The 22,703-nt window shown below is 36.5% G+C and overlaps 4 protein-coding genes and 1 non-coding gene across 6 annotated transcripts; 4 read left to right on the top strand and 1 right to left on the bottom strand.

Annotated features, from left to right (window-relative positions):
- The first annotated feature begins 3,115 nt into the window (after window positions 1-3,115).
- Window positions 3,116-5,650, top strand: LOC130724392 (CBS domain-containing protein CBSX5-like). The gene is made up of 2 exons (XM_057575607.1): window positions 3,116-3,617; window positions 4,618-5,650. The coding sequence occupies exons 1-2, from the start codon at window positions 3,238-3,240 to the stop codon at window positions 5,468-5,470; spliced, it is 1,233 nt and encodes a 410-aa protein (XP_057431590.1). The 5' UTR covers window positions 3,116-3,237; the 3' UTR covers window positions 5,471-5,650.
- Window positions 5,651-8,216: 2,566 nt separating this feature from the next.
- Window positions 8,217-12,296, top strand: LOC130722272 (E3 ubiquitin-protein ligase AIRP2-like). 2 transcript variants are annotated; one of them, XM_057572956.1, is made up of 5 exons: window positions 8,217-8,457; window positions 9,624-9,774; window positions 9,854-9,920; window positions 10,016-10,250; window positions 11,674-12,296. In XM_057572956.1, the coding sequence occupies exons 1-5, from the start codon at window positions 8,363-8,365 to the stop codon at window positions 11,882-11,884; spliced, it is 759 nt and encodes a 252-aa protein (XP_057428939.1). In that variant the 5' UTR covers window positions 8,217-8,362; the 3' UTR covers window positions 11,885-12,296. The 2 variants fall into 2 exon arrangements, with proteins under 2 accessions (XP_057428939.1, XP_057428940.1); XM_057572957.1 differs by having other exon boundaries at window positions 8,302-8,457; window positions 9,565-9,774.
- A 1,379-nt stretch (window positions 12,297-13,675) lies between these two features.
- On the top strand, window positions 13,676-15,640 carry LOC130722271 (sphingolipid delta(4)-desaturase DES1-like). Its single transcript, XM_057572955.1, has 2 exons — window positions 13,676-13,939; window positions 14,656-15,640. The coding sequence occupies exons 1-2, from the start codon at window positions 13,775-13,777 to the stop codon at window positions 15,472-15,474; spliced, it is 984 nt and encodes a 327-aa protein (XP_057428938.1). The 5' UTR covers window positions 13,676-13,774; the 3' UTR covers window positions 15,475-15,640.
- A 1,265-nt stretch (window positions 15,641-16,905) lies between these two features.
- On the top strand, window positions 16,906-16,978 carry TRNAV-UAC (transfer RNA valine (anticodon UAC)). Its single transcript has one exon. It is a non-coding gene; the product is annotated as a tRNA-Val (tRNA).
- A 651-nt stretch (window positions 16,979-17,629) lies between these two features.
- On the bottom strand, window positions 17,630-22,290 carry LOC130726914 (uncharacterized). Its single transcript, XM_057578236.1, has 5 exons — window positions 22,045-22,290; window positions 21,400-21,453; window positions 20,320-20,423; window positions 19,424-19,462; window positions 17,630-18,094 (listed from the first exon to the last, which is right to left on the bottom strand). The coding sequence occupies exons 1-5, from the start codon at window positions 22,157-22,159 to the stop codon at window positions 17,960-17,962; spliced, it is 447 nt and encodes a 148-aa protein (XP_057434219.1). The 5' UTR covers window positions 22,160-22,290; the 3' UTR covers window positions 17,630-17,959.
- Window positions 22,291-22,703: the final 413 nt, after the last annotated feature.

Below are 22,703 nucleotides of genomic sequence, written 5' to 3'. Positions count from 1 at the left end.
ACATTCACCACGACTGGATCAAACATAAGCATCTCAAATAGTTGATATTTTAGTTGGTATCTTATTACTATCTTCATGCAACTCGTGCATATTTATCCTATTTTACTTTTGATTGAGTCTCACAATATCGGTGAAGGATAAGGTGCAATACAAGTTGGGTCTTGCACCGGTGCAAGATACATTTATAACCACAGAAATTAAATATTCCCTTTAGATCCTATATGTGTAACCTGTTAAACTTGTAATCTTATATTTGTATTTTATTATAATTTTATTTTGCTTTTTACAATAAAGCCCCTCTAATTCATTTCTCCCTCAACTCAAACCTCACCACCAACTGTTGCCGCCGTCTAGAACTGCATCTCAGCCTAAATACCCCATGACCAAAGGTCTTGACCACCACCAAATCAACCACCATCAATCCCCTTTTCCCAAACACAACAATCAAACAGATATATGGTTCTGTAAATCTAAAATCCAGCAAGAGAAAATTTATGGGTTCTTCATACAACTTCTCTAATCAACTTTTTGTTTTCACTCCAAATAATATGAACATCAACCCAGTTAATAACATCACTCCAATTCAGTCCCCACTAAAATCTTAAATTTTCTTAATAATATACATACAATATTGAAAACACCCCCATAAGTTTAATTTGCTCAATTTGTTTTCTCTCTACCCGGGTTTTGTAAATGGGTGGCCCCAGTTGGGAAAGTTTGACACAGGATTTGGTCCTGGGTTGGTTCCTGCTTATGGGTTTGATGATTGCTCTGCAATTTCAAGGACTTGTAGTAATGTAGACTTGGTTTCCACGATAAAGAATCCCTCCACTCCCAGCCACTACCACTCTAACCCAAAAAAATGAACCCACTATGTAACAAATTAAAACCAAATCCATTTCTCAAAAAACACCAATCAGCTAGAGAGAGAAGGATCGCGAGGGAGATTTAGCATTAATTTGAAGCCATATGACTCAACAACAAAATACCGTCAAAACCACCAAACAATTTAACCTTCAAACCAATCCAACTCAGCAAGAGAAAATTCAAACAAAAGCAAAGAAGAACAAAGATCTCATAACCAGTGCTTTTGTTTCAAACTAATAGGTTGGCACCCACAACAAGAACATAATCATGAGAGCGGCGATAAAGAGAGTTGTTGCAGAGCTTCACAAATGGGTTTGAAGCACTGGTTTTTGGCTTCAATCAATTTTTGGTCAAATCAACATCCATCGCAGCCACTGCCGTGATTTCGAAGTTTGAACCACCTGCACACCAAACCAGGGTCCCTCCGCTACAATCCACGGCGGGTCCCTCCGCCACGTCGACCTCGATGTCGAAGGGGATGCTGAGATCTGGATTCGCGTGGGTTTTCTGGCGGAGGATTTAGTTCGTGTGCCTTTTTCCGACGGGGATCTCGGTGGTGCAAGGCTACAGTAACAGATCTATTTGGGTTCTTAGGATGTGCATGAAGGGATGAGGGAGATGGTGGTAGAGGGAGGAGGAGCTGCGGTGGAGGACAAGGATGGAGAAAAGGAAAGAGAGGTGGATATTTTTGTAAAATGTCTTTTTAAATATTTTTTCAGCAGGTAACTTTTACCTGTTATAACAGGTAAAATTGGCTTTTGCATGGTACAATACCTAGGTTGCAATTGCACCCTAACAGCCACCCACAATATCGCATATATTTGTATTTTGCACTCAATGCCTGCATTTTGATTGGTCTCAAATTTTGCTCAAATGCATATTTGTTGAAGCATGAAGGGAAATAACTATTCTTTTATTTAAGATCCTAGTACGAACGAGTTATTTGTGGAAGACAATGGTGTTTAACATAAGCTACCCTTCCTTAGCTTTCTCCAACTGTATCTTAAGCTAAGAATTGAGCTAAGGTATATGCGGTAGAGATGCTCTCATATGATAATTAGTTAATTACTAGTACAGAGATTTAAGGGATGAGAAAGAAGAGGTATTTGTACTGAACCATATGATTTTTCCCTCTGATTAGAAAGATGGGTTTGGAATAAAATTGTGAGCCATGTATTAGCAAACCTAACTCCTAAGAATGAGAAAGTATCAAAAGCAACAGGCTACTGCTACCTAAATATATCAATACTGCAGCCAAAAAACGACAAAATATTCGGGCGGGCCCTTTTGAGATACTGATAATCAGGTATGAAAAAGTTGTATGGTAGTTTTGTATCAAATTACACACACGTATAGTAGAAACCAACCTAGTGCCCAATTGAATAACATATTACATATGGTAAAAAATACAGAAACAGTTTCTCAACCATTCTAATTCGATAAATTATTCGGAAAAATATAAAAATACACAGTGAAAATTTCAACTAAACTAGGCTTTGTTTGGATATCAATATGTCCTTTGTAAGTAAAAAGTGAATATTTATTTAATTATTTATGAATTGCGATCAAATGATTTTAACGTTGTTCTTGCATGAACATGGAGATCCTAGATTTAGGGTTTTATGCAACCATTATTGAGCTTAAGAAAGAACCTTATTTGTTATGAATGAGGTTTTGTCTTTTATAGGGGGGCAATCTATTACAAAATGGGTCTTAGAACAGCTTAATGAAACTTTAGTCAAGGACTAGCCCAACTCGCAAGGATTCTGTCTAAGTCCTAAGAGGTGGACTCGCATGAGACGCTCGTTCATTCCTGTGTAGGTCGAGCCGCTCAGCTTATGAAGAGACCGGTTCACATGCCCGCAAGACGCTGAGTTCAAGCGTGTCCTAGACTTGACTCATCGAACCCCTCGTGGCGCGAAACCTTCAAGCTAACAAGGCGCAAGTCAACTGGAGGACCCGCCCAACAGTATGAAGATCCTCCACCCAAGGGGCATGACGCTAGCTCCAGGACGCGATGCCCTAACTGGATCAAACGTTAATTTAATTGGTATCCAAACTCACATGGTAAACTCTACCCATTAGGTTACAAAATTGACGGCAGCCCTGGAAACATTTTTTTTCTTTGGTAAATAGTAAATACTTTTTTTTATCTTTTTTTGTCAAATTTAAAAAAATTAATTTGAACGGTTCCTGAATATTCAGTGGCCTTGTGTTCTCCAAATCAAAGCCATGTGCTCCTCCTATAAATACTCTTTTCTCCTTCCGTTTCTCTCTCAATCTCAACAACATTCTGATTCTTCTTCTTCTTCTCCTCTCCCATTCGTAATCAACATTGCAATTGAAATTGAAATTGAAATCCCTCTGTGTATGGCAGTTAAATTGTTATCAGGTTATGAGGTTTCCGATCTCTGTCTTGGCAAACCCGCGCTCAGGTCCCTTCGTCTCACCGACACCGTCGCCGACGCCCTCTCCGCCTTAAAGAGAACCGCCGGAGACACCCACCACCTCAGCGTCTGGAACTGCCACCATTCCCTCACCAACAACATCAACAAATTACAATCTGACGAAGACAAACAGGAGGATAAGGATTGCATATGCATCGGTAAGGTTTGCATGGTCGACATCATCTGCTTCCTTTGCAAACCCCTCAACCTCGCTTCCCCTTCCGCCGCCCTGTGCTCCCCCGTCTCCGTTCTCCTCCCTGACCATTCCGCCGCCCTCCTCCGCCACCTACAACCCAATGCCAGGTTGGTTGGTTTCCGCATCTCTCTTAATTGTTTGTAGAATATTCCATCCATTATGCGAGAGGAGGGTCACGCGTGTCTCGTGTGTATGTGTGTGGCTCTGTTAATTCCGTGACTTTTGTGTGGCTTTAAATTCAGTTTGACTCCATAAATTGGGAAAAAATAAATTAATATCTACGATAATTTTTTAAGGTGATTTTTTTGACCTTTGACCAATTAAAACATGGAAGCAAACTGCCATATTAAAGCTTGTAACGTGCAAAATTAATGGGAATGGGAATTTGTTATTTTAACCTTGTTAATTAGTAATTATTACTATAGGAAATTTAATTTTGCTAGAATCAATTCTACAACTCAAATGCACAAACTTAGTTTAAGAAAGAGTAATTGATTTAGTTAAAAGTTAGAGAGATTAGCTTCTATTGTGAGATTCTATATATGATATTACAAAATCAATTTTATAAATGTGTACAATAACAAACATATTTCATTACACGCCAACTTAGGTAGACATAAACAACCACATTTTGAGTCATCTCTCATTGATTGAAGATTCGAACTCTTGCATTTAGTAAAATTATGTAGTAAAATCTCAATTAATGGACGAAAAACCTCCTATCCTACTTCGAAGTAGGAGTGATTCTATGCTGAGAGGTGCTTTTTGTCCATTATACACAATTCTACTATGATGTTCTAAGCCGGCCTCATATATGAGTCTATAGTTACATAAGGATACTTGAAATCACCTAAAATAATTTTGAGTGTTATAAATTTTTTTAAGTGATTCGTCAATGCATTGCATTAGTCAATCACGTGGCAAAGAAGTCAAAACATCCGAGTTCACAAAAAGAACTGCAGCAAGAGGAACCTCACCTCCTCCCCCCAAATTGAAGTTTTGAGTGTTAATAATTGATTTTGGAAGAAGTAACTTGAAAACTTAACTCAAAAATTAATTTTGACTTGGAAACATGCAGTTTGTTTGATGTGTTTAATTTGATTGCAGCTTATTGGAGGGAATCGATGCTATGTATGAAGGGGTGCACAATCTGGTGATACCCATACACAAAGAGAACAGGACAAGGAGAAAAGAGGTTGAATCTTTGGAGTGGTCAAGAACCCTGCACAACAAAAACCGCACCTACTGTTGGCTCACACAAGAGGACGTGATTCGCTTCCTCATCAACTCAATCGGAGTGTTCTCCCCAACACCAGCAAGCCCCATCAACACCCTCAACGTCATCGACACACAGAACATCTTCGCCGTCAGCTACGACGACCCTGCTTCCTCTGCTCTGAACCTTCTCACCGCCTCCCTCCTCCACCAATCCTCCGTCGCCATTGTCGACCCGCAGGGGAAGCTCGTCGGTGAAATCTCCCCTTCCATGCTAAACTCCTGCGACGAGGCCGTCGCCCCCGCCATTGCCACTCTCTCCGCCGGTGACCTCATGGCCTACATAGACTGTGGTTCCCCGCCGGAGGACATGGTCCAGCTGGTGAAAGAGAGACTCGAGGAACAGAATCTAGGTGCGGCTGTGGAGTTGTTGCTTGGTGGCGATGAAAGTGGGGTTGTGCTACCTTCTTGGCCGTCGTTTTCTTCAACGTCTTCTTCGTCGGATGAGGACTTTGGCAGCTCCGGGAAGAGCTGGAAGTCCTCGGCGGCGAGGGGGGCGAGGAGAACGGAGGCGACTGTAACTGTTTGCTATCCGTGGAGCTCGTTGGTGGCGGTGATGATTCAGGCACTTGCACACAGGGTGAGTTACGCGTGGGTTGTGGAAGAGGATGGGACCTTGATGGGGATTGTTACGTTTGAAAATATGTTGAAAATTTTCAGGGAACAGCTGAAATCAATGTGCTAACAGTAGTGATAAATGCTCTATGGACATGTTTTTGTATTATTTTATGTCACCTGTTTTGTCAATGAATCTAATATTGTGAGATAGATACTACGGATTGTGCTTACACGATGATGTTTGTTTGTTGCTGATGAACAGGGTACCACGGTGCCAGAAACAAAAGTGTGTTTTTCCTCTTGTATATATTACGTGCTCGTGGCTCGTGCTTAGCGATGTGACTCTTTCATGAGATTCATTGTGTTTCCACAACTTTCGCTCCATTTCGTTCATGGGATAAAACGGGAAAATAACACCATACTGATCCACTTTTTTTTCTGTTTCACAAGAAGCAACTTAACAAAATGGACTTTGAGTTCTCATAACTAGAACACTTAAACATCTTTAGACACCGAGAGTATATGCATAGATCAAATGACTCAAGGAATTAATCACAAGAAGCAACTTCTCTGATTGCATCCAACGAGGGGTATTCTTAGATATTTATTGTTATTACTTTATTAGGGTGTTTAAGTATAAGAGTTAGGTGACATCGGCTTCTCTAATTGCACCAAATGATGATTGCATCAAATGAGAGATGTTCTAAATTATTTATTATTATTAGGGTGTTTAAATATCATTTTTATGGACTCTTATACATGCATGCATAGTGTACTTGTTTGAAAATTTTACCAAAGTATTGCGCTTTATTTTTTAATTACACAACTAGTATAAATTGCTTATTATTATTATTATTATTATTATTATTATTATTATTTGTTTTGAAATGACCACTGCAAGTTTCTAGACCCTTTTCTCAATTCTTTTACTTTTTTTATTAGTGACGGAGAAAGATCCGTTACAAAATCCTAGTCTATAATATAAAAGGAATTAGTGATGGAAAGAATTTTTCCATCGCAAAGTATTTTGAGACGAACTAACTTGCGACGAAACTTATGCCGTCACAAAATCCTAGTGGATGATATGTATTAAATTGGCGGTGGAATTTTGTCATGCAATGTTTCCATCGCAAGTAAGTTAGCGTTGGAATATAGCTTGTGACAGAAAATTCTCTCTTCACATTGCGTCATTAATTCCTTTATATTATATACTAGAACTTTGTGGCGGAATTCTTGCCGTCGCTAACAAAGAAAGTAAAATTGCTCACCCGCGATTTCAAAACATAAAAATTAATAATAAATTAGGTATAGCCACTTTAAGTGGTGATTCATACTAGTTGTGTAATTAACAAAAAAAAAAGTGCACTACTTTACTTTTCTAGAAAGTACACTATGCATGTACAAAAGTCTAATACCTTTCCTTCCTGTATTTTTTTTCTCTTTTCTTTTCTCCTCCTCTTGTATATGGGTTAACACCCCTTGTGCTTAATGAATATATTCTTTGCATATATATTTTTTTATGTACAAAAGTCTAACAAAATGATCCATTTTGTATGTTCGTTTTTATGTTAAATAAACGTGTGTTATAAAACCCGGGTTATAAATCGGTGACATTCTTAGACCTCACAGCCTCGTAGTTGTCTGAAATGAGTAAACTATGATACTTCATAAGGGGGTGAAATAAATGTACATCAAAATTAAACACATGAGTGGGTTTAGCTAAATAATCAACCATCAAAATGACTTCTTTAGAAATTAATCTCGACATAGGAAATGACATAACATAACAAATGCTAACAACCAGCTCCATATAAAGGCTGACTAACACAACACTTACCATAATCAACTCAGGAACTTTAAGAGAGTCAATCGAAGATCCCTCGAGAATTAGCATCTTTTAAAATTAACTCCAAAACTGGGTTAATAGCCCACAACTCAACCAACAATGAGTTCAAAGTTTCCAACATGCACATCTCCATAACTAGCTTCTCAACCCAAACCAATTATATTTCAACCACTTGATCTCCGGGTTAAGCCAATGCTAAATACAAGTGTGTTTCAAACTTAACAAATGTGTTTAAAAAAATATGATTATTAATATTTTTTTCGTTAAATCAAAGTATTTATTTTTGAAAAGTTAAATCAAAGTATGTTAAGTGCTATTTTACAAGATTTCCTATATTGAGACAACAACTTGATACTATCTATATCTATCATCTTATACTAATTTTATTAATTTTGTGATTTCACTTTATTCTAAGAAATGTTCATTTTTAAAACTTACTTTTTAATATCACTTCCAAAACACAAGTTGTCTATTTTCAACTTAATTCTATAAAATTTAACCATATCAAACCTAACTTTATCCAACTAGAAATCCCCTAACTATTTTTCAAAGATAAGTAATGATAACCAACATTGATTTAATAAAAGCATAATGTTTACCTACTACTACATATGAAGTTATTATTATGGAGTTATCACTTGGAGGATGACTTTAGTTAACCACACTATCCCTCATTATTATATATGATGCAATGACTCATATCAAAAGAAAAACAAAAGTAGAAAAGTAAAACAAGAAGAAGGGAAGGAAAAATTGAAAATTGGCACTAAAATAGATATGATGAGTGGCAAAGAGAAAGAGTCACCATCAGCGGTGCGTGAAGGGAAAGCTACCAAAAACAAAAGCCTAAAATCTGGATAGGATAAGCCTCTCTTTAAATATGAATAAATATTAAATATTCATCTACTAACTTCACTAAAATATTAAAATAAAAATAAAAATGATCATATTTCATGGCGTGGCGACACGTGTCCACCCCAAAGTTCTGGTGTAGGGTCATGGCGTTGAAGAAGAGACTCAGTGCGTGACAGGAAGAGGCGGAACCTGCTATTTCATAACACAGAGACAAAAAAGTATCAAACTTTGTTGTGGGTTTTAGATTGTTGTTTGGTTTTTGATTGAAAAGTTTTGTCGTTTGAGACTCCGAGTTAGAGAGAAACTACTAGTATTATTATGTACATAGCTTCTTCTTCTTCTTCTTCCATGGGAAGGTCTTTCAAGGAATCCCTCAAACTTCTTGAAGCTGATATCCACCATGCCAATACCCTGTAAGTTAGTCACCTTCTTTCTTTACCCTTTAAACTTTTTATTTTATTTTGTTTACAATTTTAGATACCCTTTTTTTTTTTTTATCTATTTTGATCATGAGTTAGATTATTTTGGTTTGAGAATTATTTTCTGGGGTTTAGCTTCAACAGCTAATGATTTTTTTCTAGTTAAGTCAACCATCAAATTTATTTCATAAATATGGTGTATTTAATTCATTGCAAATTCATGGTTTCATTAGTTTTCTGTTTTGTGATTATCCACTCCAGTTACTGTGCCTTATCTTTCTCTGTCTCTATGTCCGGTTGGGGATAATTTGATACTTATAGAAACCAGCAGCAAACATACTGTGGAAAGTTTGGCGAAGTTTTTCCTCTGGCTTCCACCTCCCTCATGTTTTGTTTTTTTAATAGTAGTGACATCTATATACATCTCAGTCTATCTCTTGGTTTTTTGTTGTTATTTTTGTAATTTCATTTATCTGAAAATTTGTTTTGTCGGTATGGTGACAGTATTTTTTCTTCTCTTATCACCTTTTCTGGTAGGGTAATGATCCCCTAAGTGATTTGGCTTACTAGCAACTACTGCATGATGATTTTGATACCAATTTGTTGTTTCCTGATCTTTGATGTGCAATGCATTATGAGCCAATTTGGATTGGCCCAAAAAGTACTTATTGGCTATTGCCTATTGGAGCTTATTAGTGCTTTTTCTAGCATAGAAGCTCCAATAAGTGCTCTTTGGTGTGTATCCAAACGTGCTCTATATGTCCCAGCTACGGTGACACAGGCTGCCTAGTCCCCCCCCCCCCCCCCCCCCCCCAAATGAGTTGTTTGTTTTGTTGTGTCTTTTTAAAGTCCAACATTGGCCAGTGTGATATGGCTAAATAAGTCCTTATCTAGAGTCGAGCAATCCTCATATTTGAGCTAGTTTTGAGGTAGAGTTAGACCTAACTGGAATTCTAAGATGGTATTATGAGCCCTTAGTGAAATTTGTCTATAGAAGTTTCAGACATAACAGGCTTAAGTTCTGAATGGTGTTCTTTCTAAACATTGAAAACTGGAAATGATTTAAGTCTTTGGAATGATATCTTTTCTTCCTTGTCTCAGCCATTCTCATTACTTATATCAGTATATGAGTATCAATCATCATGCAATTGGGTGTGCAGGGCCTCGGATTTTCCGAGGGAATATGATGGTGCGTGCCTTCAGATGAGAATGTCATACAGTCCAGCAGCACGCCTGTTTCTTTTTTTGGTGCAATGGACAGACTGCAATCTTGCCGGAGCTCTTGGACTGTTGAGAATCCTAATTTACAAGGTAAGGCGTTTTGGTTTTTGAATGTTCATTTTGAACTGAGAAATTTTGTCAAGGTGTCAAAATTTCCCTCATGCTGCAGGTGTATGTGGACGGGACAACTACCATGTCTGTCCATGAAAGAAAAGCAAGTATTAGGGAATTCTATGGTATATCTTCCTTATCTTCCTTTTTTTATTATAATAAATTAGTTTGCATTTAGTCTATGTGAATTGCTAATGTACTGAATTTCTGTATTGTTCAGGGTTCATATATCCCTCTTTATTGCAACTTCAAAAGGGTGTCACTGATACAGAGGATAAAAAACAGAAGGCTGTTTGCATGGAAAGGTATCGAAGAAGAGATGATGAGGAGGATAGACAGTCTTCAGACATAGACATTGAAAGAGAAGAAGAATGTGGAATATGCATGGAAATGAATAGTAAGATTGTTTTGCCAGACTGCAACCACGCCATGTGCCTGAAATGTTACCATGAATGGTACTTTAGTCTCTCTCTCTCTCTCTCTCTCTCTCTCTCTCACACACACACACACACACACACACACACACACACTCCTTATTTTATAATCATGACTTGTTGAAATTAGGAAGTATGAGATTTTTGGGTTTTCATAGGTTCTGATTGGCTCAGTTTGGTTGAATCATAATTGTTCATAACCATGTAAAGTAAGAGGCATTCTGTTATGATTTATGAGTGATTTTGCAAGTAGTGCAGGCTGTGCAGCGGTTATCAGTCTCACCATAAATGACCTGGTTTCGATAGGTCCTTATCATGTGTCCGGATCTGACACTGATATATGTACAATAATATACTTGCATTATATGAATGCTGCTTTCAAAGTACTTCCCCCCCTGAAAATTATTATATAGGGACTATGGTGAGGGAAATGCACGAATGATTATGTTTACTACTCACCTAACTCCATTTTTCAAGAATGATCAAGTGCTCAAAGATTATCTAATTACTAATAATGAATCATTACAAACATAAGTAGGAAAATAAGGACAGCCAGCTGTTATAAAGCTCCCACCATGGTGCAGTCCAGGGAAGGGTTGGACCTATTGTGGATCTATTGTAGGCAGCCTTACTTGCATTTTTGCAAGAGGCCGATTCAATGACATGAACTTATGACCCCCAGTCACTCAGCACTCAGCAGCAACTCCAACTGCTGCATCAAGGCTCCCCTTAAAAGATTATTCAACAATCATTCAAGTTGTATTTATAAGACATAAAATAATATATTGTGTGGGACTGTGGGTAATATTTGATGTGATTTTGTTCCCTACATATCTAGGTCAGTAGTTTTGAATTGTGTGGTCTAGTGGTGATCATTGCTATTTAGACATGAGGAAGGAGTAACAATAAGGGCTCTTATTAACTTGGAGAAATGAAACAGCTTCTTATGCTGTACCAGTATTGTATTGCAATGATCAGAGAAGTATAAATATGTTGCTATTTTTCTTGTGGAACTATTATGGGATATCCAACCAGATTCTAGAACTAGATTTCTCAGCCAAAGCGAGTTGAAAGAAAATATTCACATTGTTACTTGCTTATGAGAATAGGACAATAGCTTCGGATAAGCTAATAATCTTTTTGGATTCTGTGAACTTGCCAAGCATACTTGTTGGCATCAGGGTTTATTTGTAGATTAATGCTTTAATTGGAACTTAATGGTTTAATTAGAATTGATCAGAAGTATACGCTATAAAGATTAGACTATGAAGGTTGCTTTTTAGGCTTTTTAGGCTTTATGATTGTTATATGATTCTAATTTAACTTGTATGATATATCTGATGTATTGTTTGGTGTTCTCATTATTCCTGCACCATGTCTCAGTATATGAAATTGTGTTCGCCTGTTTAGTTGAAAGCTATTTGTAACTTGACATGTTTTGCAGGAGAACAAGATCACAGTCATGCCCCTTTTGCCGAGACAGTCTTGAGAGTGTGAACTCAGGTGATCTGTGGGTATTAACTGATAGTAGGGATGTGGTAGACATGGCAACAGTGACAAGGGAGAATATTAGAAGACTTTTCATGTACATAGATAAGTTGCCTCTGATCATTCCAGATTCCCTTTTTGATACATATGACTCTCACCTAAGATAAGTGATTGCGACAGACACATTTTGCTGTTCTGGTGTGATCTTGGATGGGTAGTAGTCTTCAATTTAGTCACATAAACTTGTGATTCGGTAAATTTAGTGCATGTTTGGTTTCACGATTTGCACAGAATCCAACGCACACTTACTGAGAACTGAGAAGCTAAGACAAAGCTTCTAACCTATAACATTTCATCGTGGAACCAACATGTTATTTAGAGTTGCAGTGCTTGCTTCCCTGGTCTTCGTGAAGTATCCAGCGGCCCTAAGTTTACTATTGTCTGTTAGTTAAGTTGAGATGGTAAATTGTATGTAGCTCATGTGTATATCCTGTACAGATTAAATTACTTATTAAGAAGAGGTTTGCATATTCTGTGCCTCTCTGATAATTGAAAATGCGAATCTTTCGAGTTCAGAAACACCCTCAGTACTCCCCGTCCATGCCAATGGATAGGCAAAAAGTAAATGAAACTCTTGTTGCGGATGCGATGAAAATGTTTTTACATTAACTATACTGATATCAAAATACACACTACAGTACTTCACCGTTAACTACCTGCAGTTTTAAAAACAGCAAATGTACTTGTAGTGAGTTTCGACTCATCTAAAGTGGGTGAATTAGGTGTGTGAATCACAACTGGTTAATTGAAAGACAATGATATACATGCACGGGCAGTGTAATTTGTTTTCTTAATGCATACATCTCATTATTTTGCAGCATAAAGTGAGAAATTTTAGAAAATAAGTGATTAGATATATCTGTGCAGAATTCTATTGCGTATCACTGTCACATATTAGTGCATATAAATTACGTGGAGACTGGAGACTTATTTTTGTTGAATGAGTTATGTTGGTTGAGGCTAGTCATATACTTTTACGTCTACTATAATTTATAATATTTTTCAATTTTAACTTTTAACTTTATAATTAATGATTGGAATCTTAGGGAAATTAGCTGTACACATTCAAAAAAGTGAAGACATTTCATACATTTGTCTTAATTTGTCATGCTTTCTTTCATAATAAGTTTTTATAATTTACAATCCACTTTTTTACATTTTAAATAGTAGATTGCTCAAGTGGTAAGAGTATACTTTTCCTATTTTATTTTTAAAGATATCGGTAGACGGCAGCAAAAGAATACAAGTTAAGAATTAGGGGATCCTCTTCCACTAGGACCTCATGCTTTGTCATTCCATAATCTCCATTTTCCACCTTTGGATTTCAACTCGTCACCGCATCCACCGTCATCTTTCACTCCTCCCGTCGTCTTCTTTTTGCTGCTTGCCTGCTTGTTTGAGATCCGTAGAAGATTTCCTCTTCTCTCCATGTTCTCATAAATGTCACATTAACCTCTTATGGAGCCGTTGGAGCCATGCTTTGGGCTTCCCTAATAGTCACACAGTTTGCAACTTCAACAAAACCAATTGAGTTGTTAATATGTGAGCGTTGTTTGAAAAGGTAGATAAAAGTCACCTCCACTCAAAAATCAATTGGTCTCTACACTAATTTTGGATTTTCAAGGCCTCTTGTAGGACCTTTGGATTTTTTACATCATGGTTAAGCTAACATGAGTTTACATATTTGTCCTCATTTTCCTAATGTATGTGCATTGCCATATCACTCAAGATATTTATATTTTTGTCACAGATTAAAAAGAATTACCAGAGTAAAAAAAGGTTAAAGATATTTTTCAACCATTAAAAATAGATTCTGTTTGCTATATCCAGGGCCAGGCTGTGATGTTGGGGACAAACAAATCATGACCAGTAAGAGAGAGTGAGGGTTGGATTGTCTTCTATTGTTAGGCATTTCAAATCTCAATCTCTGTATTAATATAACATTCTTCATTGCAATGCACATTGTGATGTGAGAGAGAGAGAGAGAGAGAGAGAAAATGGGTAGAGGCGGAGGAGGAGAAGATCGTGAAGGGGTCGTCATGGCTGGGGACTTCTTCTGGTCCTACACCGATGAACCTCACGCCTCACGACGCCGTCAGATCCTCTCCAAATACCCTCAAATCAAGCAACTCTTCGGCCCTGACCACTCCGCATTCTTCAAGGTTTCTTTCTTCTTGCATTTTTCTCTCATTCCTTCAATCTTGCACCTGTTTATGGCTTCTGGGTTGGGTTGGCATTCTCGTTCTTCATTGTTCATGTTATTATACATTACATGTTGCTTAGGTTGTGTGGCATTGTGGCTATTTGGATATTTATTTGCCTTTACATTCTTTACTTGTCTTTCTTTAGAATCAATTCTCATGAACCAGGACACTTTTAGGTGGGTTATATAAATGTTTGACAATCACTTACAGAATTGATTTATGTCAATTTTGCTGACAAGCTAGAGAGAAGTAGCTTCTGTCTTAGACATAATCAATTTTGAGGTTTTATACCTGTATTTCATAACATTATCCTATAGAAATCACTTTTCCGATATGTATTCAAATATAAATCACTTTACTTTCAACTCACTTTTACCATGACCGATTTTATCCAAAATCAACTTTAACAACGCTGATCCAAACACGCACTAGGGTCTTGCTAAATTAAAGGCCCATTCTTTTTGTCATACCTGGTTTGGAATAATAGCTGCAATATATTATATGGTTTTATAGTTTTATTATAAACTGCTATTTTTTCCCAAAGATTTGTACATGATAATGAAGTAGATTAGGATAGGGATGGGAAATGCATTTTATGTGGATGTGCAAGTTTCTAGAAATCTGTTACTCCTATATAGGGTGTGTTAATGATCTTTGAAATTGTGTTGTTACAGATTAGTGGAGTTGTTTTGCTTCAGCTTGGTACTGCTACTCTACTTCAGGATGCAGGCTGGCTGAAGATACTACTAGTAGCCTATTTTTTTGGCTCATTTCTCAACCACAATCTCTTCTTGGCTATCCATGAGCTCAGTCACAACCTAGCCTTCTCAACTCCGGCCTTAAACCGTTGGCTCGGTATTTTTGCTAACCTCCCCATAGGTGTGCCCATGTCTGTAACTTTCCAAAAGTATCACTTGGAGCACCACCGCTTCCAAGGTGTAGATGGTATTGATATGGATATCCCTAGCCTCGCCGAAGCACATGTCGTGACAAATGTTTTCGCAAAAACCATATGGGTCTTTTTACAGCTCTTCTTTTATGCCTTTAGACCACTGTTTCTCAAACCAAAGCCTCCTGGTATCTGGGAATTCATCAACTTTTCTGTTCAGATAGCACTTGACGTGGCCATGGTTTATTTCTGGGGATGGAAATCCCTTGCCTATCTCATACTCTCCACATTTGTTGGTGGAGGGATGCATCCAATGGCTGGTCACTTCATTTCAGAGCATTATGTCTTCAATCCTGACCAAGAGACATATTCATACTATGGACCTTTGAATCTTGTTACATGGCATGTGGGCTACCACAATGAACACCATGATTTTCCTAGAATTCCTGGAAACAAGCTTCACAAGGTGAAGGAGATTGCTCCAGAGTACTATGATGAGTTAGCATCCTATAAATCTTGGAGCCAGGTCATTTACATGTATCTTATGGATCGAACGGTTGGGCCTTTTAGCCGAATGAAGAGAAAGCCTGGCAAAACAGAGTAGATGATGATTCCCATTCACATTATTGGTTTTTCTAGCCTTTATATTCCCCTCCTTGTAATGTCTCCTTCTCCTTGGATACTCTTTATAAACCTCACTTTTGACAATTTTATATGTAACAGGAATGTATTGTAGTTTTTGACACCAATAGCAAGTTATTTGTTCATTAGCTTACAATTGTGAAGAATATATTGGTTGAGAGCACACTTAGTTTTTGACACCAATAAAGAAAAATATACAAACTACTAGAGAATGATCATGATGAATGCCCTCTATATTCAACAGCACACTGTGGTGTCTGAGCATTTTGATTCAGGAATGGAAAAATTACACAACATAACCATCATCATCATATTAAATTAAGTATAGAGAAATGCTAAATGCATTCTAAATTTCTAATAGTATTATTACTTGATTTCATGTAAGTTTCACTAAAAAGTGGATGAACTCATATTATTAGTAAGATTTACATGAAACTTATTTAGTAAGTACAAGTGTATTAGAAAAATTGTGTAAATGAATGGGTTGTTCACATTACTCTTTGATTTAGTTTCAAAAGAAACATTTGTCTTTGATTTGAGCTAGTAAGATTAGGACAACGTCATAACATTACTCTTTGATTTTGATGACAAAGAAGACACTCATTGCCGTCCCTATCCATATTTACACGTCAAAGTTGTCCTTTGAATTTAGGGTTTGGTGGGCCTGCAAAACATTTACTATTTTTATTTTAAATTATGAAAATAGCATCTTATATTTATTTTTGGGCTTAATTTTTTGTCCCCATTGTCTGCACCATGTGTGATTTTGGTTCATCTAGTTATTTTGAGCTAATCAAGTCCTTCTACTTTTAAAATTAAAAAAATTTGGTTCCTCACCCTCAAATTTTATATGTGTAAAATTATTAAATCTTCATTTTCATTTAAATGACTTTAGAGTTTATGATGAATTTTCTATGTAATACAGTTTTAAATTTACAAGTGAAAAATTGGTTGAGTTTTGATCAACTTTGAATGATTTTTGAGATATGAGATTAGGATCTAAAAAGGTGAAAATTTGGGATTTTTAATTATTGAATGAAATTTAATATTTTGATAGGAATATGCTCTAGAAAGTGTGGAATTACTAAACTGATTCATCTTGTGAACGTTTTTCTTGGATTTGGGAGTTTAAAGTAGAATGACATAAAAGGGCTCCAATATGAGTTTGAAGAATTTTACTAATATTTTTATGATATTACTTATATATGAGGTGTTTGATACTTAAATTAATTATTTTATATATTATGATTTATTCAGTACCGCATTTGCAAAAAAAAAAAACTAGAATAAAATGAATTCCATAGATTTATCTAACTCTATGCATAAAAGCAAGGTTAGACTATTTAGAATTGGTCATGTATTTAAATGTTATATCCCAACAATATAGCATCAAGTTGCTGTGGTGTAGTGGTTATCACGTTTGCTTTACACGCAAAAGGTCCCCAGTTCGATCCTGGGCAGCAACATTCAATATTTTTTATATTCCTTTTATTTACTACATATTAATAATTTATTATTAATCAATCTTAATATAACAATCAATGGCCAAGATTTTGGAAGAGGTTCCATTTTTCTATTTCCATACAATTTTTTCTTTAGTTGTGCCTAAACAAGACTTTTCCAGCATTGGATACTCTGATTATGAAAAGAGAGAATATTTTTATGGTTTTGTAGAAAGTTCAAAAACCCTTTTCAATTTGTGTAATTGTTGATGTTAACGCCTTCCCATAGGTAGATACATATATTTGCTTTGACATGTGAACAAAGTTCAAGCCAAATTATTAATTAACCAAGGGCCCTTGATAAGTATATGTAACATACTAACATAAACTCTTTCTAATATGACCCCCAAAAAATGGAAAAAATTTTAGTTAAAGTTAAATTACCGAGCTAAAAAAATATGTAACATTAAGAGCGTGAAACAATCAAGGTTACATTTTAACAAATATGTTCGAATCTCCAACTGAGTTTATTGTAGTAAGTATGATGATGGAAGTAAATTTCATAATTCAGATTGCATTCAAGAAACCCTTCATCATCACATAGCAACTATGAGCCCAAATGGAGCTAAGGATTTAACTTAAGCCATGAAGGTAAGAAGAATTTAACAGTTGCCATGCACAAAATCCATTTTGTCATTCACCAATCACCATGAGATAGAAAATTGAACTTGTAGCTGAATTTTTTTCAAAATCATGGAAATCATAGTTAGACAATAGTTGTCTAACTACCAAATTTTCCAAATTCCTTGCTTTCAGATAAAATGAAGCTTCTAAAATCTTAAAAAGGCATAAGCAGTCATGCTGTTGCCTTCAAAATGAACCTAAATCATGCTACTGATACAAAGGAGGATGTAAAAGAAGACAATTTCCTATGAAAATATAACCTGTAAAAGAATGGTTAAGTACATGCTTTTTTCATAAAATTAGGATGTTTATCAGTTTTCACTATGCAGAAATGCCATGCATATCCTCAGGTGGGTCAAGCGGTTCTACAGGTTGTGGCTTCGGCTTCTGAACAGGGGCAGGCTTTAGTGGTCTGTTGGGACAAATTTTCTCAGCTTTCTCTTGTTGAACCTCGAACTGCAACATAAAAGATCTACAATTAGGTTATCTTACATATAAGAGTTTGGATACTAGCAATATGATTAACTCAAATATGTCAGCTATTCAACGAATCAACAATACCAGCTTAATATAAAGTACTTAAAACCAAGAGGAAAAAACATATAGTACCCTCCTACCCAGTCGGCCCACATGACATAACCCCCGGTCGAGACAGTCCAAGTTAACCTGGGTGCTCAGAACCGGCAGCATATATTGAGCCGACGTACTTCACCCAGTTCGAATCAGGCAACACCCTGCAGAGGGTCATCCGATCATCCAACCATATCTGATCCGCTTGGATCTCACACAAGACAACAGTTTGACGTACCCCCAGACAACCAACAGTTGCAGGGCCCGCAGGAGACGATAAAGAAGAATCAGAGACAAAAGGGGAACAAATCCCGAAGAGAAATGACAAGCAAGGTGGTGTAGATTCTTATGAATGAGGGAACAATAGTACATATGGAAAGAGGGCGGACGTGGAGGGATGCGCCACCTAACAACTCGTGTATCCAAAAGAAGAAAGGGACAACACAGCTAAAGATAAAGCCACTTGAGCCCAAGACTCAAGGCCATAGTGATTAGCTATTCAGGCTTATCCCTTAGGCAGTTAGGCCCATCATTGTGCTTGTAACCCTTGTAGGAGCACATACTATTGATATATCAAAACTTGATCTTCTCTATCGAAAAGATTATTCTATTTAGCAGAGAGAGATATTATTTCTATTGATGAATCGCGTTCCATTTTCCATGCATTAATATGTGGAACCTACAATGATTAAAGGATCTAACCAAATTTTCTTTTTTTAGTTATTTCTCAGACTTAAACCCAAGTGGAAAATAATGAAAGAACCATTTTGATGCTTCACTGTGGAGTTATAAGTCTATGTAATGTAATTGTTAGTGGATAGCCTTCAGATATGGAGGTAAGAAAGTTCTAGGATGCATTTTTATATCCAATTTTTCAGATTAAAAACATGTATTCCATTGAAGGTCATGATTTTTGAAATGGGAATTCCTTTAACCATACAAAGGACCATGCGCTCTCTAGAAACAGGATATGGATGCAAAGTCACTATAAGAAGAAGAAATACAAATATACAATTACTACATGGTTCCTTTTATTTTCTTTTCCAGAATGAAAAAAGTTGTTTGTGTGAAGGAGGCATGGGGAGTCCAAACAGGATTTCATGCAAAGCATCGTTTACCTTTTTCCGTTTTTGAAAGATTCTCATACATAACAACTTAAACAAAGTTTAAGATCTATGACCAAAGCAAAATTTGGGTTCTTGAAATGAAACTGACCTTATAGCCGCAGCCAGATACACAAGCATGGAAACATTCCTGCATATGAAGGCAATAACCATCATCAATGTGTAAATAAAACTATTCCATAATTAATCTTAAGCCATTAAAAAGCTACGAGTATGATGCAATTAGTTGCGGTGGGCATATTTATTTACTTAAAGTTCAGACTTTCCTGCATATGAATATTTAGCATTAGGACAGAAGGATTGGGTAAGAAAATAAGGGGAAGTTGTGATGTATAAATAAAATATAGTGTATGGTTTTGAAATTAATCCAGTTTTATATTCTTCCCTCCACCTGTAATACCCAAAATCAAACACCCCATTGGACCTGAGGTGATTAAGTATATATGCAAACTAAATTTAGCGTTATTTAAAAATAAGTAACTAACAACAATGAAGAGGCCATTTTCCATACCTGTTTCAATTTTCTTTTCTAAAAATTAACCAACAGAGGACATACCATTTTCCAGTTTTCTATTTTCGATTAGATACCACTACAGCTGGTAGTGTCCCGCACCATTGTTTTGTCTACCATTTATGCACAAAACTAACAGTTTCTCCTACTTGTCATTTTAGAAGACAAATCTCAATGCAACTCTTGGTAAGTTTAAGTTCCACACAATTTCGGATAAAAATTATAAGTCAAGAGGTTGAAACTTTATGGTGCACATTGTAGAGTTTTAAATTTAATGCACAAATTTGATTTGGACAAAACTTCAAGGCGGTACATTGTAGTTTACCCTGAAAAAGTTGTGAGAGGATAAACCAATAATAGAAAATTCTGTTAGAATAAATGAAAACCGCATTAAACTAAGTTGCAAGGAGCAAAAAAACTAAAATGGCAACTAGAGTACTAGACAAGAAAAAGAAGCATGCAAGAATAGAAAATACCTCCGAGTAACTTGCAGCCCCAGGAGAGCGGTCAATATAGGCACTCCACTTCTGGTCCTTTAGTACAGGATCCTTGTAACATATATGATCACACTCCTCTAAACCTGGTTAACAAATAATCTATCATTCATACATAAGAATCAAGTTCTGTCAACTTGCTACATTTACAAATAAGGTTTCAAGGTTTAGTGCATAGAAGCGCAATCCAAAATGTTCGAAGACCCATGATCATAAAAGGAAGATAGACTGGACTCTTATTTCTGTATTGCAATTGAGTTCTATCTCTATGTGTAGTCTGATGTATGGATCCACTAGCATACCTGGGGACCCACAGCTTTAGGAGAATGGCTTCAGCCCTCAAGTTCCACATCAGAGGTACGATAATGTTTGTGTATACTGATTTCCTTAGAGTATGGTCCACTACTAATTAATACTCTAGGAGAACTTTCCGAGGGAGTTTAAAGATAATGATTCTCCAAATGTGAACTAACTGCTTCTACTTTCTACAGCGGAAAACCCTAAGTTTGACCTGGCATACGCATTTTGCGATGCTTCAATAGGAAAAATTAAAAAGGGCTTACGACATTATGCATAAAAGATACTGACCATTTATATTCTTTACAGCTAAAATGATTTAGCAGTTAAAAACTTGGATCCAAACCTTAGTAGTTACCCAAATTGGATCCAAACTCTAATAGTTACCCAAATTGCTAAAGGTGAAGCAAAATGTACAATTATTTTCAAATAATATTAAGGATAATAAAAGAAGAACAGTTCAATCACTATTATGCTAGTACTAATGCAGAAAAGCAAGAAGCTGAAATTTATGAAGCCTGGATATTAAGTGCCTAAGTGCATAGGCACTGCTAAATAGTATACTGGTATAAAAAAGTAATGAAGTTGAATATAAGCAATCGCCGTTTGATCCCAATACACGGAACCGAAATCAGCAAAAGTGCCAGGTGGTCGTTTGTGCTTATTTAGTGCTATTGTACTTTGTACTATTTAGCATTAATCAATAAATTATATCTATACACCCAATGATAAGGAAAAATTGATTAAGGAACAAAATTGTCTCACATTCCTCCCACGTCTCTCCATCTGAGTTGCACCCCTTTTTGCAGAATACTCGCCCTGCAATAACACAAGGAGTTTTTCTGCAATGTCAGCGTTAAAACCAAACAGAAATAATAAAAATTTTGCTAAGTGTAGAACATAACATGAATGTATCTTGCTCACATATAAACTATAATTGCTATAAATCCATAAAAGAGCCAGCCATAGTCCCCTGAGTATGTGGGCTACCTTAATGCAACCCTCCCTTCCCACATAAACTTTACTGGATAAAACAATACTTGTATCATCATCATCACTACTTAATACTTATGAGTAACTAACAAGCAGGCACCCAAAGGGTTCATTGGTTTTACAATAACATAACAACTTGTCCTAATGAGCCACCCATAAAGAAGGAAAATTTTGATTGAGCATGGTAATGGGGAGCCAAAGCATATCCAGAATGGGGGTTGGGTTGATTTGGGATTAAGACATTCATCAAAGTTCATAAATAAACATAATTGAGCACGAAATCAATCATACCCACAATCAATGTCTATTAATTACTATGAGAAAAAGAGAAAAGAAATGATTTTGAAGAATCCACAATCATGTAACCATATATTCAAAAAAAGGGTAATTGAAATTTGAAGGAGGGATTGAGAATACATGGGATTTGGGTAAGTGCTGCATATTTGTGGGTGCATTGGTTGCCACAGGGAGACGCCCACTGCTGCGGCATCATCCTGAATATCCTTTGTTGTTCTTCTTCTTCTTTGCTCATATGGAAGGAAGGAATGAGAGAAGGTCCCGTAACAATGGTGGTTAATGGTTGTTCGATTTGGAGTGGACAAGATGGAGGGAGTTACACAAAACATTCAACATAATACACCTAAGGTTACTTCTGTAATTCCAATGCATACATAACCGACCGTTCCTCTTGTCCGAATTTATGTTCATGTTCATGTTCGGCCCAATATTTAAAAGAAAAATTCAATCTAGGTTTTTTTTGGAACTCAAAATGGTAAAAAAGAATTATTAGTCCCGTTAATCTCTCTTAGTTGATTGTGAGTGATATTTTTTTTCCTTCGCCGCATGGGTTGTGTGGAGGTTTTCCGCGATGGTAAGTGATTGGGTGGCAGAAATATCCACGAGCTTCGGGCAGAGTGGTGGTTTCTTGGCAGAGATTACGACGGTTAAGTTGGGCTTTCAACGTGATATTGATCTTAAGTGTCGTGTGCTTGTCCAATTGTCGGTAGATTGTTACAATACTACAAACGCATGTTCATGACAACACGTTTTTGGCGCGAAATGTTATTCGCCGTGTT

The sequence above is a fragment of the Lotus japonicus genome, chromosome 6 (genome assembly GCF_012489685.1).
Source record: "Lotus japonicus ecotype B-129 chromosome 6, LjGifu_v1.2".
In the NCBI taxonomy this organism is placed as follows: Eukaryota; Viridiplantae; Streptophyta; class Magnoliopsida; order Fabales; family Fabaceae; genus Lotus; species Lotus japonicus.
This window is presented reverse-complemented; position numbering and strand designations above follow the sequence as displayed.